Below are 20462 nucleotides of genomic sequence, written 5' to 3' on the forward strand. Positions count from 1 at the left end.
CACACAGCCTATAATGTTATAGCCTATGTTTATTAAAAAAAAAAAAAATGTACTGGGCTCGCGGCCCGGTACCAAATGCCGGTCCACGGCCCAGTGGTTGGGGACCACTGGTCTAGATGACCAGAGGAACTCTGAGACATGAGATATTATTGTCTAGATGACGAGCTACAGGCAGCCAGGCATTGGCAATCCTTCTCCATATGAGCCTAATGATTTAAGCAGCATTTACATTGCATGTACTCTGCACTGCACCTGTGCACACTGCCTGCACCTGTGCACACTGCCTGCACCTGTGCACACTGCCTGCACCTCTGCACACTGCCTGCACCTGTGCACACTGCCTGCACATGTGCACACTGCCTGCACCTGTGCACACTGCCTGCACATGTGCACACTGCCTGCACCTGTGCACACTGCCTGCAGCTGTGCACACTGCCTGCACATGTGCACACTGCCTGCACCTGTGCACACTGCCTGCACCTGTGCACACTGCCTGGCATATTCTCTGTTCCTGCTTGAATCACTTTCCCACTTCGTCGAGGAGCTACTTCTTCCATCTTTTCAAAGCCTGGCAGTGTTTGCTTTTCTTTCAGTAAAAAAAGCCTCAGAAAGAGGTTGAACGTGAAGGAATTTAACTCGACAACATTACCTGAAGTGACAAACTGAACCCAAGAGCGCAACGCTGTTATTCTACACATAATTATTAGAATTATCTTCTAAACGCTGATTTGTTTGCTTCACTTTGCTGGTGTGATGTTTGGGACTGGGCGGGGGGGCGGAGATAAAGAGAGTAGCCAGGGGTGTGCAGGGAGATAAAGGAGGTGGCCTGTTTCCATTTCCTTTTCAGAGAGAGAGAGAGAGAGAGAGAGAGAGAGAGAGAGAGAGAGAGAGAGAGAGAGAGAGAGAGAGAGAGAGAGAGAGAGGGGGAGAGAGAGAGAGAGAGAGAGAGGGGGAGAGAGAGAGAGAGAGAGAGAGAGAGAGAGGGAGAGAGAGAGAGAGAGAGAGAGAGAGAGAGAGAGGGGGGGGGGGAGAGAGAGAGAGAGAGAGAGGGGGGGGGGGGGGAGAGAGAGAGAGAGAGAGAGTGAGAGAGAGAGAGAGATGTCGATTTACCAGTGGGACATAATTCACCCAAAGCCATCCTAAGTATGCATAAATAATACACGCGTGTCATCACATTGGGTAACAGATAACGCCTTCTTTGCACAGCCTTCTCATTACGAGTTCCTCCTTGTTTTCTGTGCCTCTGGCGTGCTGCTTCCCACCTCCTGACAAGCTGTGCACTAAACTAAATGGACGTTCAAGACTGCCGAGGCGTCAAAGTGGTGCTTCTCGATAAGACGGCTCCTCACCCCTCTGAAGTTGCTGGCAGCCTGGAAGTAGATGAGGTAGTTCTTGGTGGGGTCCAGAGGGCTGTTCCAGTAGCCGTTGTAGGTGTGGTTGTCGCCCACAGTGAAGGGCGTGGCCTCGGGCAGGCTGCTGGGGGCCAGCTCGGCCGTGTAGTATTGCGGAGCTCCTTTGGCCTGGGCCTCGCTGTGGGAGCTAGGCGTGGGGAAACAGTCCACGGTGCCCAGCTCCCTCCTCCTCCTCCTCACCCGCCGGGAGGCATCCTCTTCCACCACCACCACCTGGTAGGCACTAGAGGGCAGTGTCGGGCTCGTTAATCACAGTGCATCGAAGGTGCAGCGTTGTGTATCATTACAAAATCAGTATTATATCAGTAAACTGTAAACAGTTTTGCAGTCATTCATTTAGTTTGAGAGTCATTGAGTAGATTTGACGTAGGTTGTGGACCAGTGATGCCATTTGTGCATGAATGACATCACTGGTCCACAACTTTACTCAAATCAACTCTCAATAACTGTCACACTCAACGAATGCCTGCAAAACTGTTTACAGTTTTCAGATATGTGTGAGATTATGTAAAAAAAAAATCAGCGTGGAAAATAGGCGGAGTGTCCCTTTAACGATGCTTTTCTGACTGCATCATCTCTTACCTTCGAAAATCACAATAACTAAAGTTACACCTCCTATGATTTTAGGGGGAAGCAAACATCAGTGTTGAGCCTTTTCAGTAGATAAACCTTAGAAAGTAGATAAATGTAAGAAAGTGGCAGAAAGTTAGACCTTTCTGCCACTTTCTCATCTAAATTGGCTTAAGCTGAGAAGGTGCTGATCACAAATGATCAAAAACAAATCAGTGGATGGCTGTGGGATACGGGTTTTGGATAATACACTTTCTGTTGAGGGGGGGGTGATTGATCACAAACAGTCAAATAACACTTATTTTATGATGGCTGTCATATTACTGAAATTGAAACTCATTCATTAGACGACTCTCTTACCTCACCAAATACTGGAGGGGAGCATGCTGTTGGTGCTAAAGCACACAATTATTTATTTGGACTCGTACATGGTAGTTATTACTACTATGACACTCATGCGATGAATGCATTCTCATTCATCATCTATAATGGAAATCAATCAAATGAACTTCACAGTGATGACGGAAGAACCATGTACAAGTTTTCCATCCAAATAAATGCCAGTTTTGCCACCTCTTATCACAGATTCATACCATACAAGCTAAGCTTTCACATTTTTTGTGAGGGCGTCCCTCTTTCCTCTATATTTATATATACATACATATATATATATATATATATATATATATATATATATATATATATATATATATATATATATATATATATATATATATACTGTATATATATATATATAGGCACACACATAATATGACCTTATTAAATATTAAATCACCTTTAACAAGTGCAGTAATTTAACACTGCTTTGGGACATTTCAAACATTCTTCAAAGGCTTGTTACAGCACCTTATATGCTCGATGCAGCCATGTCAGCCTTTCTAAACTGGGTCTTTACGGGGCTGAATGGGGTTCTGCTATGGTCAAAGCCCAAAAAGGATAATTTTCTGCTCCTCTGGAGAGCCCTTTCTGAGTGGAGCTATAAATGTCATGGTGTGGAGGGAGGAGCAGTGAATGAATGGTGGTGTAGGAGTGAGGAAGTTACTGTAGCAGTTGTACCTGACAGGAGCCCCTCTGCCCAGGGCCGGGCGCAGCAGCACGGTGATGGTGCTCTCCGACTCGCTCAGCGGAGAGGGAACGTCTTCATAGTCAAACACCGGGGCTGCAAGGGAGGAGAGAAGAAGAGCCAGACGGAAGCTTGAAGGCAGAGGCAAAAATAATGGGGCTGGAGTAGACGATTTTTGTGCGCTTTTATTCGTTTTAACTGTGGTATTCTCGGTGATGCGACCTTCAAGACAAACATCAACGCTATCAGCAAAAATATGATCAGAAATACATTGTGTGTGTTTTCCCCCCAAACTCTTAAAATGGTTGCTTACGTTGTAACCCAGTTTTGCCTGAGTGGAGAGACTATCTCCACCCAACACATTTTAAATGTAGATATGGGATTGTCCCTGATCAGGGGCAGCTGAGGTGGATTATTCTTTAAGACATATCACATCACCACACACTGATTTACCCCGAGGCTTTAAGGTTTGAACTTGACAACATAATCATTCTAAATTGCTATCTTCCTGTTGTAGTGTATTATGATACTAATACAATAGCTGACAGGAAATAAGCTATGTTTTAAACTGTTCCCTAGGTGTGAAAACTGTCTCTATATACTGTACATACCACGGAGGAACTGTCTCTATATACTGTACATACCACGGAGGCAGGCCAGTATGATATACTGTACAATTTTGGATATCCTCCAAGCCTAATGGATAAATTCCACATATGAAAAGGTGTTTGAACTGGGACTAGGTGGGTTTACTGTACCCTCCACTACATCTACATCCCTTGCAGGGTCATTTTCACCCCATTTACACCTGTTTTTTAAATGTGATCTGGATGTTATCTGGGAAAAATGCATGCTACAGTAAAGGTGTAAATGCATCGTGATCAGGATGTGATCAGATCTTCCTGACCACATCGAGAGGTAGTCTGGCGCACATTGTGATCAGATCTCTTTCACCCCATTTACACCTGGTATTTTTTATTTATTAATTAATTAAATTAAACTAATTAATTAATTAAGTAATTTTAAATGCAACCATTATCCAGATAGCTTATCCGGATACAGGTCGCATTTAAAAACCAGGTGTAAATGGGGTGTTAGTAACCTCTAAGCATCACATAAGAAACAGACCCTCATGGTTCCGAATGAACTACGCTGATTCATGCTTTATCTTATTTTGTAAACCGTTCAAACCCAAAAACTATTTACTCCGGGAGATTCTAGAGTCACATTGTATTTTGGTGCTTCTCCCACCGCTGCGTACAGCATATGCTATATTTATTCATTCCCAGTCCGTATCCCTAGTGTACTGTACTTTACTGCACCGAGGCCTCCCACGCAGCGCTACTGACTGATGATGACGGGAACGGCGGCCAACCACCGAGAAAACAAGAAGCCCTTATAATATAATTAGGGCAGATCTCAAAGCTGCACGACCTCAGCAGAGCTCGGGGGAAACAATAAGGTTAAGCGCTCCCCTCTTTTTCTTTACTATAGTGAATTAACTGCAGTGTGCAGTGAGGCTAATGGTTATCCTGCTAAAACAGATCAACTCAGACCCTTAAGGACCTGGGAATAAACAATGTGAGTGCTTCTGCTTTAGAGCCGCTTGTTGTAACTGAACCTGTGAGCAGAGACAGCTGAGGTGTGTATTATACATAAGGGGTGTGGAGTAGCATGCCAGCCAGTGCTAGCCTGGTAAACCAGCTGCCGGTCACATTTCATTTCGTTTGTCGTTTCCGTCTGGCCCCATGCACCTGGGTGGGATCCTAGCAGAAACTGCAAAGCGGACGAGCCAATCAGCGACCTGGCCTCGTAGTTGGCATCGTGACTGGCCAATCAGGAACGCCACTAGCAAAACAGTAATGGCCGCCTCCTTGCGGGAGGCAGGAGTATCGCGGCAACCGCGGAGTTTCACTGCATGAAAAACCTGCTTTCCGGGCAAGTACTGTAAATGACCGCATACAGATGCATACAGATGCATACATACAATATGCGGACAGTGTCCGGCGGACACTACGTGGTACTTTCCCCCACTTTGCCACAAAGTGCCACAAAAACCTGCAAATTGGATGTGTTCGCAGTTGTGCAAAGTCCCGGAAAGTAGGTTTTTCGTGCAGTGTTTCTCGGCAGAAAATATGTTTTTGCCATTCTCCCGAGTGGATTTGGGTTTGAGTGGATCAAACGCTGATTGGCTGAAGGAGTTGTCTGTCAAGGGCAGGCAAGTACACCCGCCCCAACTTCCGTCCACTGCAGACGCTTGGTGACAGCTTGAGGCCAGACGGAAGTGAAGAACAAAATTAAATGTGAGTTCAGGACAGGTGACCGGCTGCTTTACCAGGCTAAGCCAGTGCATGTTAGGTGCTTAAATCCAGACGACATGTAATAGTGCTAGATTACAAATTCATGATTAATGTTACCGACTGACTGCCAAAAAGTGATGCGGCAGTGGTGCAGCCTGTTCAAATACGTTACACTACCGATTTTATTTTATTTTATTTTATTAATTCATGCTTGCAGTGGTACCAAAAGGCCCACTGAAAAAACTGTAGAATTTTACAGTCATGTAAAACAATTTTAAACAATTATTACAGAAAATAAAGGTAGTAGGCAAGGAAAGGCAATCAGTCAGTGTGACAAGCAATACAGTATGAGGGCTCTATCCAGAGCAGCAAGCAATACAGTATGAGGGCTCTATCCAGAGCAGCAAGCAATACAGTATGAGGGCTCTATCCAGAGCAGCAAGCACTACAGTATGAGGGCTCTATCCAGAGCAGCAAGCAATACAGTATGAGGGCTCTATCCAGAGCAGCAAGCAATACAGTATGAGGGCTCTATCCAGAGCAGCAAGCACTACAGTATGAGGGCTCTATCCAGAGCAGCAAGCAATACAGTATGAGGGCTCTATCCAGAGCAGCAAGCAATACAGTATGAGGGCTCTATCCAGAGCAGCAAGCAATACAGTATGAGGGCTCTATCCAGAGCAGCAAGGAATACAGTATGAGGGCTCTATCCAGAGCAGCGAGAGGCAGGTATAAAAATAAGAACACGCTCCAAAGTAAAAATAAAACTTATTTTTTCTGCTTCTTCTTTTTTGTTAGTTAGTTAACTGGTCAAAGTTTAAACTGTCTCATTGTACAGCCTAACTACATTACACATACGTTACGCTTTTATCTGGATTAAACAGTCCTAACATGCAAATACACATAACTGTATGTCTGTGGTAATGGAAAGGGTGTGTCTCTATGAAACTTTTAATGTCTCTTGTAACTGAATAATCACAATTCTGGCCAAAGAAGCAGTGTATACAGTAGTGTAATCAGGCATGATATTTACATAATGATATAATATTGTTTCTGATGTTTATATTTGTTTGGTATGTCTAATATCGTTGTTTAGGCCTGTTTGGAAATACTATAATAAACCAGATTATGGATCGCATCGAGAAAATTAATAAGCATTAATGACTCATATCAGCTGGCGGGGGCGGAGTTTCTGCAGGCAGAATAAATCGATATTTCGAAAACGTATAGAGAAGGTAAGCGCTGTCCATCTGCTTATATTGCCGAGATTGAGATAATGATACAAAGCAAGAAAATTGGCAATGCCTTCCTGTAAATATCTGCAATCTGACGGCAATCACTTTTTGGCACGACACGGGCTTTCCCACTGGGAACGCGCGCACACACACACACACACACACACACACACACACACAGGTCCGAGGGCGGGGCCTTACCGGAGATGTTGGTGGTAATCTCGGTGAGGGCCGTCTGGCCGAAGCCCTTGTTGGTGCGGGCGCGGACAGACACCAGGTAGGTGGTTCCTGGATGCAGGCCGGAGAACATGTGGTAGGTCTCGTTCCTCAGCTTGGATACGGTGCGCCGGGGGCCCGGCACGTTGATGCCCGGGTCTGACGACTCAATGCTCTGGTAGCTGATCTGGGAACAGGTTGAAAACATAAAGTAGGGACTAATATGATACGTGTAGCCAGTTTTTGATACTAGGGCTGGATGATATGGACAAAACCAATATCAATATTGCAAAAATATTGTAGGGATGACTATTGGTGCTTTCCCAAAATATGTACACAATGATATTTTTGATAACTATCAGTAAGGTAGGTTCAGAAAATTAAATCACTTTACTGTAACTTTAAAACCAGGAAAAGCCAACACTTGTGCTATCCAAAATCTACGATGATATCTAGTCTCATATCACAATATCAATATAATATTGATTTGCCCTATTTCTACCGAGCTGCATCAGACCGAGGACAAGTTCAAAACCTCCACTAAGAAGTAGATGCTTAGGTCCGAGAAGAGCGCAGTTTACTGATGTAATGTTACTTGATTTCTGGATGATGAAGCCCACCACACTTTAAAACATTCAGAGCCAGATCTTGAATTGGATTCAGTTAAGAGCAGCCAAAACCATTATTTGATATAAAGAGTGTCCACATTTGGCTCCTGTTATGTTAGTATTGTATAGAGACTTCTATGCAGCAGCTATAGGTTATTATTCTTCCCCCTACCTGAAAGAGCAAACTTTCATGGTTTCATTTTATTTGAAGGCTCTCTCTCTCTTGCAAAACTCCTAATCTCAGGATGACTGTGGGCGAGTTGTCTGCAGACAGATCTTCTGCTGAAGTAAGTCAGTGATAATCAGACTGGAGGCGAGTGTTGTGCCGCATGCTGACTTCAGAGAACGCTTGGCCTGAATTCACACGCTGCCTGCTGGAGTAGGTGATAAGACCAGGCCAGATCAAACACAAATAGCCGTGAACACGCTGCTGATGATGTGCAGTGAGGTCTGGCAGTGATTTGCCACTGCAGATGATCTGACAAGATGAATGAAGAGCAGGTGAGGGGGATAACGTGATTTTATTTCTATGTCTTCTATTTGTTACCGAAGTGTGCTTTAGAGTGAATATGAAGATCCGTCCACTTAAAGGGATAATTCGGATTATTTGACGTGGGGTTGTATACGGTACATATCGATAGTGTATATTACATGCAGTCGTTTGGTTAAGCCCACGCCCAGTATTATTCTGCAGATGGCTGTTTGTGCCAGAAATGTGCGGTAGCCGCGTAAATACAGTGCACTGTTTTTACGGCAAGGTAAAGCGCTGAAAATGTTGTTAATGTTAATATAGCGTACACACTTAACTGATGTTGATTTTTGTTCTTTTCACCCTGACTGCGAGGAGTTTCACCAGCAGGACGTAGCGTGATGGAGGATCACGCTATTTCCCCCCCGAGTTCCCCTCCCGCCTGAATAAGCACCCCGACCGACCAGAGGGGGCACTAGTGCAGCGACCACGACACATACCCCTAATCCGCCATCCCACCGGCAGGTCACGGCCAATTGTGCCTGTACGGACGCCCCGCCAAGCTGGAGGTAATACAGGGGCTCGAACCTGTGACCCTCGTGTTGGTATAGGCATGGAATCACCACTGCACTACCTGGACAACCACTCTTTTCTCCTCATCTATAAGCCTGTCGGTACGGTAACTCTTTCTCCTTCTTTCTCTGATCCTTCTTGTCTCAACAGGTTAAGTGTGATGTCGTCTCTTTTAACACCAAAAGAAATAATAGAGAACCCGCACACACTTGCAGGGCTCGACGTTAACTTTTAAAAGTGGTTGCCAGAGGGGCAACCTGGCAAGAGCTTTGGGTTGCCCGAATAAAAATATGGTTGCCCAATTTTAGTCGCCTTATATTTTGAGTAATTAAGATACTATGCAGTCATAAGCCGGCTTAATAATGACGATGTGACAGAAAAGTAAGTATAATAGTCTATAGTATAATAGGCCTATTCAGTGTGTGCACCGGGTGTAGTAGTAGTAATAATGATAATAATAATAATAATAATAATACATTTGTGTAATTTCGTTTTCTATACAAATCTTATTTTTTGTTTTTATAATGCATTTGCACTGAAAGGATTTGTTTAACTAATATTTGTGAACTTTCATTTTCATATATATTTTTTTAACAGTTATTGTTCATAATGTGCTTAATTTATTAATTAAAAGCGTTATTGATAATGAAGTAGCCTATGCCTCCTCATGTTCATTCAGGGATACTATGATGACAGTGGTTTGGGGCCCCCACTCTAACATGTTGCATAGGGCCCCAAAAGGCCCAGAAGCGGCCTTGGCCGCGGCTGCACTGAGCACTCCCTCTCTCTCACCCCGTATGAGAGGCTGAGGAGGCAGGGATGCAAATCATTCCTCAGCACATATACGCGGTGGTAAAACGTTTTTGAAGGATGTGCTGGTCGAGGTGCATGTTGTAGGCTTGTTGTAGGCTACATGCTTTGCAGTATAGCGTTAAGCTGGAATTACGCTTGGAAAGTTTGGACTGTCGCACGGAAATGAGCGTCTTGCAGCCGCTGTGATTGTGTGCGAGCAGCCCCACCTGTCCGAGTCAGTACTCGTTAAACACACCGCACGTGCAGCATGCATCACATAGGTTCCGAATGGTAATTCGTAACATTGCTCCGATTGTAACAGCGATACAATGTCACATATATGTCACTCACAACAAGTATTAAAACATATTTATTTGGTGTATATTTTGCTGTTTGCTGCTGTACATATTTCGTTGCATGTTAAATCGTGGTTGCCCCTGGGGCAACCAAAGGCCAAGAAACGGTTGCCCTATATATTTTTTTGGTTGCCCGGGGCAACCGGGCAGCCGTTAATGTCGAGCCCTGACTTGTATGCTCCAAAGAACACTTGACTTAAGACAACGTTTCGAGCCTCAGCTCTTCATCAGCTCACTTTTCATTGTTTATGTCTCTTTTAACACCACCTTAATGTAGAGGCCTGCTCCTGCCGCTCTCCCTGCCTGTTTGTGGACTGAAACCATTGGCTAAGCTCGCCTCTGTTGACTTTTATTGAAGAACGGAATGAATGTTTCACCATCATGGCTCTTACATCTTACTTAGGAGAAAAAGCTCACCAAAGCTCATGCTACAGAGGTCTACGGTTGATATAGGGCTATCAATAATTAATGACAAACATTTAAGTTTGCCCCCTTGTGGAGGCATCTCTTAGGCTACTTAAATAAGTAATTATAATGATTGTCCCCCCCCATGTAATTACAGCCTGGAGTCCGCGGCTCAGCTTCATTACCATGTGACCATGTACAGTAAATCCTATGAGCTGTGAAAAGTGGGTCCTCCCCGCGCGCGCGCGTGTGCGTGTGTGTGTGTGTGTGTGTGTGTGTGTGTGTGTGTGTGTGTGCTGCTGCTGCCGGCGGCGGCTGGGAAAACCAAAAGAGACTGCATCAAACAGGAGCAGCAGCATAGAGAACAGTGAAGAGGACTATCTCTGATACACCTCCTCCTTGATCTGAGTCATGACACTGAGGGAGGATGAGCACAATAGACACTGAGGAGAGGAAAATAACATCCCACCACCTGTAAGGGATTAGAGTACCATGCGAAGGCAGCTGATCGCACTGCTGTATCTTTGTTGCTGGTGGATTTTTACTTACTTATATTTTTACTTTTTTTTTTTGCACGAGTCAGGGTTCCCGCACATTTTCATGGATACAATTTCAAAACTTTTCCATGACTTTTCAAGGATCCATATCAGAGTATCCATGTGATGTGAGGTGGCGACTCTGAATCAATATCAGAAATGATCATTATTACACTGGACAAATGGGACACAACCCTTTGTTGCTATGTGTTCACTAACGTCTCCCCCTCCCCCAGTGTTTAGTATGTGTCTTTGAGATCTGGAAAAGCTCTATATAAGCCCCATTTATTATTATTATTATTATTATTATTATTATTATTATTATTATTATGTTACATTACGTGGAAGGTTATCCAGAGAAGATTACTGTAACAATGAATTTCATTACACACAACCAGGGATTTGACTACAGCCGTGACTTTTCCAGGCCTGGAAAACAAGATTTTGAAATCGCATGACTTTTCCAGGTTTTCCATGACTAAGGGGAACCCTGAATTGACTAACAAGGTTTAGGTCTCATACCTCATATTGAGTGATGAGGCCGTTGGGCTCCACAGGCTCCTCCCACTTGAGGAAGATCATGTCATCCAGCGGGGTGAAGGTCAGCGTATCTGGAGCGATGCCGCCGGGTACTGCAGAGAGAGAGGAGAGGAAAACAGCCTCTCAGAGACAAACACTCCACTCCAGACTGCAGGTAATGGACTCTTGTGCAGGCGTGCCGGGGGGTGGGGGGGTGGGGGAGGTAACCCCTTGGACATAGGAGCTCCATTAAGAGGAATGCTGTCACCAGTCCTGCTGCAAGACATGACAATCATATTTCATCTCTATTTTTGACAGACATAGATGTGATTAAGTCCAGCCAAAGAGATGGTCATGTCAATTTGCTCAGGAAAAAGAGAGAGAAGCATTTTGGATTTTCTATTCCAAAAGTTTGTTTCTAGGGGGCATGAATAAGAACTTCTCAATTAATTAGTTTTTATAGTACTTTAATATCTCTGATATACTGTATGTGGTTTTGTAATGGTTTTTATGTTGACTTACTTTTTATTTTGAAATGTTTTTTGGGATGTGTTTTTTTTGGGGGGGGGGGGGGGGGGGCTGTGTATCTTTTTTATATTGTTATTCTTTCTACCTATTATTATTATATTATTAAAGTAGGCCATGCTAAATAGGCACATACTGTACCATCTCTTAGTTGCACTCCTCCAGTTCTTGACCCAATATGGTGTCACCCATATCCCATATTGGAAAGTTCCCTTGCCTCTCTGCCAGTCTGGACTATGATTGGCCTGAAGCCACATGACCATACGGTATACCTAGTGTCCTCTAGTAAGAGAGTGGCGTCAGCGGAGGACCAAAATGCGAGACTCATTAGCCAATGAACAGCCAGGAATGGGTCTCGCGCTACTTTTGCATGCTAAAATAAAGCTGATAATGTACAATTTGATTCAAGGGATGAAAAACCCTTTCCAAGTACAACACAAACTGTCTATTTTGCTGCAACTCGACAGTGCTGCTTTTTTTACTCAAGAGTTCCACTTTCTACTTCCTGGAAAAAAACTGGTCCATTGGAGTGAATGGAGATGTCGGAACTCTTCTATTATACGGCTCTGAGTATACCCAACTCACCTTTGCAGGCGCCCCATTGGCTCATGGATGTATATGATTGGTTGTCTTTTTTACTTATTTTTTACCTGTTTGCATTGGTGTAAGAATAACGTTGTTCTTCATACTACAAGTGTTGCTGGCTTTCTCTTCTCCATGCACCTTGGATGTAGGTGAAGTTGTGCCAGAAAGCCCTACCCTGCTCCTACAGTACAAAGCCCTTAGAAACCCCTACCCTGCTCCTACAGTACAAAGCCCTTAGAAAGCCCTACCCTGCTCCTACAGTACAAAGCCCTTAGAAAGCCCTACCCTGCTCCTACAGTATAAAGCCCTTAGAAACCTCTACCCTGCTCCTACAGTATAAAGCCCTTAGAAAGCCCTATCCTGCTCCTACAGTACAAAGCCCTTAGAAAGCCCTACCCTGCTCCTACAGTACAAAGCCCTTAGAAACCTCTACCCTGCTCCTACAGTACAAAGCCCTTAGAAAGCCCTACCCTGCTCCTACAGTACAAAGCCCTTAGAAAGCCCTACCCTGCTCCTACAGTATAAAGCCCTTAGAAACCTCTACCCTGCTCCTACAGTATAAAGCCCTTAGAAAGCCCTATCCTGCTCCTACAGTACAAAGCCCTTAGAAAGCCCTACCCTGCTCCTACAGTACAAAGCCCTTAGAAAGCCCTACCCTGCTCCTACAGTACAAAGCCTTAGAAACCCCTACCCTGCTCCTACAGTACAAAGCCCTTAGAAAGCCCTACCCTGCTCCTACAGTACAAAGCCTTAGAAACCCCTACCCTGCTCCTACAGTACAAAGCCCTTAGAAAGCCCTACCCTGCTCCTACAGTACAAAGCCTTAGAAACCCCTACCCTGCTCCTACAGTACAAAGCCATTGGAAAGCCCTACCCTGCTCCTACATTACAAAGCCATTGGAAAGCCCTACCCTGCTCCTACAGTACAAAGCCTTAGAAACCCCTACCCTGCTCCTACAGTAGAAAGCCCTTAGAAAGCCCTACCCTGCTCCTACAGTACAAAGCCCTTAGAAAGCCCTACCCTGCTCGTACATTACAAAGCCATTGGAAAGCCCTACCCTGCTCCTACAGTACAAAGCCCTTAGAAAGCCCTACCCTGCTCCTACAGTACAAAGCCATTGGAAAGCCCTACCCTGCTCCTACAGTACAAAGCCCTTAGAAAGCCCTACCCTGCTCCTACATTACAAAGCCATTGGAAAGCCCTACCCTGCTCCTACAGTACAAAGCCCTTGGAAAGCCCTACCCTGCTCCTACATTACAAAGCCATTGGAAAGCCCTACCCTGCTCCTACAGTACAAAGCCCTTAGAAAGCCCTACCCTGCTCCTACAGTACAAAGCCCTTAGAAAGCCCTACCCTGCTCCTACAGTACAAAGCCATTGGAAAGCCCTACCCTGCTCCTACAGTACAAAGCCCTTAGAAAGCCCTACCCTGCTCCTACAGTACAAAGCCCTTGGAAACCTCTACCCTGCTCCTACAGTACAAAGCCCTTGGAAAGAGCAGAGAGGCAGAGGGCTGGAGAGGGATGAAGGAGGCTGAAAAGGGGGGAAACAGCGAGACAGTTTAGAGGGGAAGTGATGAAAGGGATCCATGGACAGGATGCTAGCGGCTCTCTGGATGAATTGAGATGGTGCCTGGTGGGCCTGAAGGCTTCTCCTGCCTGATAACAGAGCACCATGTCGAGGGGGATGACAGTCTATTTTTCTTCTTTAGTGCCTCGCTGAGGAAAACAACAACAGGAAAGTGTGCCTCCCTGTGAACTGCCTGAATACTTTGCCGCATTGCATTTGGCTTGATGAAGAGCACGTTCTGTACACCACGGTTTTGGGAGACTGGACTGTTGGTCACCCTATCCCCCATTGACGTCAATCACGTCAGACATCGAGCACCAGAAACCTCCGTCGTCCCCCGAGCAAGACGAGAGTGTGACCCGCACGTTCCCTCTCTGAGTGCGGGGTGAATCTCTCCCTCGCTCCGCGCAGGCAGGTGGAAGTTGATAGTGGTAATTAACACATGAATACAATATGAATTAATGCTAGATGTTGATAAGGAATTAAGGATGATGACATAGTTAATAGGAGCATATGACTCAATCTGTTAATCAAACAGACCTTTTATTAGTTGCTGATGCAGTAATCATAAATTAATGACTTGATTCATCATGAGTTATACATCTATGCATTAGTTAAGCATCAATTAATGCATATTTGTGCACCAGCATTGTAAAGTGTTACCGGCTGATTTTCTATTTAGTTAGGCTGATCCAGCTTATTTTGTCATTTTGTGTTTTTTATTATTTACTAGATGACTACAGGCATGCATTTGTGTTGGCAGTGCACAATAACTCTCTGAGCATGAAAGAGAGTGCATAGAGAACATTTCCTTTCCTTGGGCTGCGTTTCAAACATTCATCTTCTATTTAGTTGCGCTCATCCTGTGTATTTTGCGAGTCAATATTAGAGCGGCAAAGATTAGTTGTCATTGTCAACGATTAAATTCATCACCAACTATTCTGATAATCGATTAGTTGGTTTGAGTAGTTATGAAAAAGAAACTAATTGATTATCGAGAAAATAATCGACAGATGAATCGACAATGAAAACAATCGCCCTAGTCAATATTTATTTGTGTTCACAATAATTATCTGAGCATCAAAGAGCATGCATACAGAGAAATATAAAACAGAATTTAAAACAGTCCAGAAATCCCCCTTCCCCCGCCGCCAGTGACCATTTTGGACTGAAAAATACCTCCTTGTGCAAACGGGACAACATCCCAGAACCATGTCAGAGAGACACACAATGCCCAGGAAAAAAACACAGGCCATTTGGGTCGAGGTACTTTTGTATGGCACTTTTGTACGGCGGGACGTTTGACTGCCGTCATCACGGTTGTGTGCTTCAGTCCAAAATGGCGGAGGCGTAGCTCTGCTGCTGCGTGCTGATATTACAAAGGAACGTATTAACTTCACTTCTTGGCAATGTAAGATCTTTGGTAACATGAAATGCCTACTCACTGTCTTCCTCGGTCTGGAAGGTCACCTCTCGGCTCTCCTTCTTGCCCTCGGGGTTGGAGAGCGCCAGGCGCACGTGGACGGAGCGGAAGGGGGGCAGGTCCCTCAGGGTGAAGCGGGACGTGTTGCGCTCGGCGGACAGGCACTCTCGCACGGTGGCGTTGTTGGCGCCGCTGCCCCCTGTGGGCGTGGAGTAGCGGTAGCACAGGGACAGGGTGTAGGTATGGCAGCGGGTCAGGTTGTAGCCCAGAGGCTCCCACTGGAGGGCCAGCTGCCGGGGCTGGATCTCAGTGGCCGTCAGCCCCCGCAGGGCACGCATGGGCTCTGAGGGCACAGAGAGGCAGAGAAACAAGACAAGGCTCCATCACATGGAGGGAGACCACAGAACCAAGACCACAGAACCAAACAAGCCCAGCCCAGTGTGTGCTTTTAGACAGAAGCAAAACAGGTGTGACGTTCGATCATGGCCATGGAGATGGACACAGATCTCAAAGCTTCTTGCTTTGAGAGGACACCGTACCCAGACCTGAGTTTTATGACTTTTACGTGTGTGTAGTCATGTTTCTTATATAGTCATGGTGTCGGGGGACTCAATATAGATAAATTGATTTATTCTATTATGCAAACCCAATGAGTCCTCTATAAGTTTTTAGCTCTTTTTGCAACTGCTGCGCCTGTTAATGCACTTTTTATACTCTTTTTTTAAAGTTTTGTTGCGATGCTTTTAAATGTCCATTTTATTCTCTTCTTTTATTCTCCTGTCAAGCATTTTATGTGAAGCACTTTGAATTGCCTCTGTGTATGAAATGTGCTATACAAATAAACTTGACTTGACTTGCTTTGCCCGAGTGGAATAAAAATAGTAGAAGTAGAAGCACGATACGATGAACAAAGTATGACTGTGCAGAATAATCATGTGTCGTGTTTCACCCCCACGTTCTGATTCATAACACACTGTAACCCGACACCACAATTAGATTTTGGCAAAGAGAGAACATCGACAGCATTTTAATTAGTGGGGATGGAGTACACGTCTCTACTGCTGCCTCGTTTGACTATAAGGCTGATAAGACGAGCTTATCTTGACATCAAAACCTTTTCTACTGGCCGTGCTGCCGGCTCAGTGGTCGAGCGCATGACATGTGGCTTTGAATATGGCCCATGTAAGACCTTTGTCACATGTCATGCCTCTCTCTCCCGCCCGTACTTCTCAAACTCGTTACAAGAGGTGACAGAGTGCTTTAAAAAAGAAAAGGACAAAAAACAGCCTAACGAAGTGAGGGAACTTACATAACACAGCAAACCAAACATCCCCCATCTCTGCCTTTATTCTTAAGCTCTTTTCACACATACAGACAGGGAAATTACCTGTAAATCAAGAATGGCTATTTCCCGGAATTTCCCTTCACACCTGAGGATCACATGTGTGACAATAGCAGCTAAAGTACCTGTATTTGAGGGGGGTCGGGGGGGGGGGGGGCACTGCAGAGCGGGTGGGGAGTGACATGTGCACTTGGATGGGGAATCGTCCTTATTTTATCCCTATCATATCAATCGTGGTCATTAGGGACAGTTCGTCAATAAAATCATAGGCAATGCAAGGCGGGCATCATGCACGTGACAAAATTAGGCAAAGCACACAAACTGCTCGACTTGCACTATAAGCTGTCAGACAATTTAACGTTATCCACCTTATTTTTGTGAGGCTCCCGCTGTAAAATAATTCTGGCAGCAATATCCGGTCTAGAACGTGAGCAGCTGTGTTTACGCTGGCTTGACGCTGCCTGGATAGTACTCTACTCTGCACTGCAGCCCATGACTGCAGCGCGTGCCTCCTCGCATCGCATTTCCTTGTCGAACTCCGACGTTAAACGTTTGCTCGTCACAAAATAACACCCGTTTTGGGAATGTAGCCTAATGATGTTATCCATCACATCCGCTAACCTGTTGCTCGTTGAACAAGTCGGCATTTATCAGCTCAGCTGCTATTGCTTCATGTTCATTTTGGATGATTTAACATTGGCTGTAAGGTAATTTAACTGTTGCACGCTGCGCTGTGCAGCAGGCATGGGGAGGAGGAGGTAGGGCAGAGGAGACGAGAAGATCATTTCGCCAGTTTGCTTTGATGTGCGCGAATGATTAGATTATGCACGCTGGAAGTGAACGTTAAGCAACGTGTGTACACCTCGCCCATGAGAGAAGGACCGGCAAATGACTTGACACGTTTTTCACACACAAGTTTCACACATGAAAGGCATAGACCACTTTCTGGTCATTTCCCGGTATAAAGCGCATGTGTGAAAACGGCTTTAAAGTGAATGACATGAATCAACACCAGACCGGAGCGCTGTGCCGGAGCACTGTGCTGGCACGGCATGAGATTTGAGCCGACGGCGCCTAACTATGGCTGTCATGTGTGAGAGGCATGATGGGACATCTCAAACGTCCAGTTCAGAGCGCCAAAGATTATGTCTGTCCCTCAGCCCGGCCGGGATCTCCAAGCGACCTGCTGAGGCATCAGATGCCCGAGAGGAGGGCAGCTGCCCTGGACGTGGTGTGGCGTGGGCCTGCTGACGGCTGCTTAACTAAACATGCTGTAGATAGATAGACACAGCCTACTGTAGATAAAGGGAACTGCTCCATAAATTAGCAAAGCGATGCCAAAAAGGAGAGAAACCTTCTGGGGGGATGGAGAGCGTTCTAGAGAAACCTTCTGAGGGGATGGAGAGCGTTCTAGAGAAACCTTCTGAGGGGATGGAGAGCGTTCTAGAGAAACCTTCTGAGGGGATGGAGAGCGTTCTAGAGAAACCTTCTGAGGGGATGGAGAGCGTTCTAGCCGCATTGAAGAGATCTTTGCTCTTCCCCAACGGGGTGAAACGTACATGGAGTTTGAGTGATATGTGTTCTGGAAGGCCGATATTGACGCAGATAGTTTTGTATTGAAGCCGATAGCAGATATTTCGCACAACAAGTGTATCGTTTCCCCCAGAATTTTTACCATGGGGCACACAAAAAATGGAGGCCGCTGTGCTGAACCTTCTGTGTGCTGCTGTAGCGTTTGTGTGGAAGCTTCACTTTAGTGTTCAGATTGAATGACCTTTGATCATCGAACTTTTAACTTGTGTCTGTATCGCCTGTCTGTGGGACAACGGCGACGACAAGGACAGTGGCGTGAAGTGTCACTAGGCTGGCGTGCCGCTGCCACCGGTGTGATGGGGTCGTACGTAGAAAATAATGTTTAGACGCACGCCACCGATGTGTTTTGGACCTAAGGGCTTCCCACAGTCAACCAGTGTAGGTAGTATTGCTCACCAGAGAGAGACACTCGCTGGCTGTAGGTTTTCTGCAGCAGAGGCCATTACTCCTCAGCTGTCCTGTGCTGTCCGGTGCTCCAGCAGTCCTTCCCCGCTCGACAGTCCACTTGATTAGACTAATCACGGGGAATAGCCGCAGGCAGCAGGAGGTTGGGCAGCGGGACGAGGCCGGACTGGAGATGAGGAGGGGAAGCCATTCATCTGGTCCTCATCTTCTAAAAGCCACGTCGGGGAGCTGAGAGGCCGGGGCCCTACAGTATATATCACTAGGTAGGACGTTTGCTGGCATGATGATGGACTACAAGCACGTAGCCCTGACACTAACGCCGGGATTCCACTGAGTGCATTTGCGTTGCGTTGCGGCTGTGCTCCGGTTTTGCACCGTGCTCCATGCTCTGCCAACACTCACTGGCTGCGTGCAGAGCACGTCACGGCTCCACTCCGCCAGACAGCTGGAGTGACGAGACCGACAAGTTCTCGTGGTGAAATCGCGCGCATTCGCGGGAGACAATTTGTATGTGGGATAAATACAACAACAAACAGGCAGAAGATCATTGTTCCCAACTGGAGAAGCAGAGGAGGGGTGGACTTGCTTGGTGTTATCCTTGTAAAAAGGATGTGTCGTGTCATATATTATTTTGTGGTTTTCCACTTCAATGATGAACTTTTCCTCATCCATGTTTGTCCTCTGGCTTGATCTTGAATGCTGTAAGCACCTCTGACCTGTTGACTCCAGGCCTGGCTCCGCCCAACTTGCTGCGGCTTTGCTCCGACATCCGTGGAAAATAGAAGCCTTGCGTATCTGCTTCGGAGAGCTCCGGATCGTCGGAGCTGGGACGGAGTAGACACGCAACACAGCGGAGTAGGTGGGAATTGACACAGTTGATTAGAGTGGAAACGTATCGGCTCCGAAGGCGTACCGCAGCGCAGACGGACCGAACACGGACTCAGTGGAATGTGGCCGTAAGGATTCAGCGCCATGTGGGTTCTTGAGGGCGGATACTGATGTTTCTGGATTCAGGCTTCAGATTCTGCTTGTGCCAGTGACCAACATCTTAAAATTGGACCTTGACGGCACATTAGTGTGACTATTTGGATCACAGGTTTTACTCTCATCGCTGTCATCTGAGTGTAATAAATACATTTTAGTGACAACAATGTGTGACAGAATTACAGAACTGAATCAAAAAGCTTTCTAGTGATGCCATTGGCTGCTAGAATGTAAACAACTAATTACAATGTCATTACAAAGTGACTAATATATATATATATTACTACAGCAGAATCAAATATTGCGATTCAGACAGAGGCATAACATGCATGCTGACATTTAGTATAACAGCACGGGATGGTTCACTGTATGTATATCACTCCGCTTCACAGCTGTTCTAATGGAACCTTGAGTAGGTTTGGTTCAGTGTTTTTACGTGCGCAGCGATATGGATACATTTGACCTTCATTATGAACGGCGAGCTGAAATTCTCTGTGCTAACCTAAAAGCAGCTATCTCAGCTAGCTTGCAGTCGGGAAACAGTTTAGCTGTTGCTTGGCAACACTTGGGGTAGCGTTAGTGCACTGTTTTTGTTGGCAGAGACAGATAACAGACAAAAATGATCTGTTGCATCAAATGACTTGAAGAAATGCTAATATTACTTTATGAATAGCTTTTATAACTGTTATAAGAGCAATATCACACTCAAGGTGATGCGGTTGTTACTGTATATAGTCACTCGTGTGATATTGCTTGTTCATCTTTCAGCCCCATGATATGTATTGCCCCATTTTTGTATTGCGTTATACTGAATTTCAGACGTCTCATCCCTATAGACAGTGATAACACTCAATACTAAATCAGTAGCTTCTTGCATTCCAGTCTTCCCGTGGCTCCCTGGGAAATAAATCTTCTCAAATGAGGCGTCAATATGTGCCTATTCCATCCAGGACATGAAGAC

At 45.5% G+C, this 20462-nt stretch overlaps 1 protein-coding gene across 1 annotated transcript in view; it reads right to left on the minus strand.

Annotated features, from left to right (window-relative positions):
* The window catches only part of LOC310785252 (receptor-type tyrosine-protein phosphatase U-like), a 267162-nt gene that overhangs the window by 62019 nt on the left and 184681 nt on the right, over positions 1-20462 (minus strand). The window contains exons 8-12 of the mRNA XM_083646258.1: positions 15200-15520; positions 11079-11188; positions 6803-7004; positions 3060-3162; positions 1350-1635 (exon numbers count right to left, since the gene is read on the minus strand). Of these exons, the coding sequence (XP_083502384.1) occupies positions 1350-1635; positions 3060-3162; positions 6803-7004; positions 11079-11188; positions 15200-15520 (1022 nt within the window). The remainder of the gene's footprint in view (positions 1-1349; positions 1636-3059; positions 3163-6802; positions 7005-11078; positions 11189-15199; positions 15521-20462) is intronic.

The sequence above is a fragment of the Poromitra crassiceps genome (genome assembly GCF_964638095.1).
Source record: "Poromitra crassiceps genome assembly, chromosome: 11".
In the NCBI taxonomy this organism is placed as follows: domain Eukaryota; kingdom Metazoa; phylum Chordata; class Actinopteri; order Beryciformes; family Melamphaidae; genus Poromitra; species Poromitra crassiceps.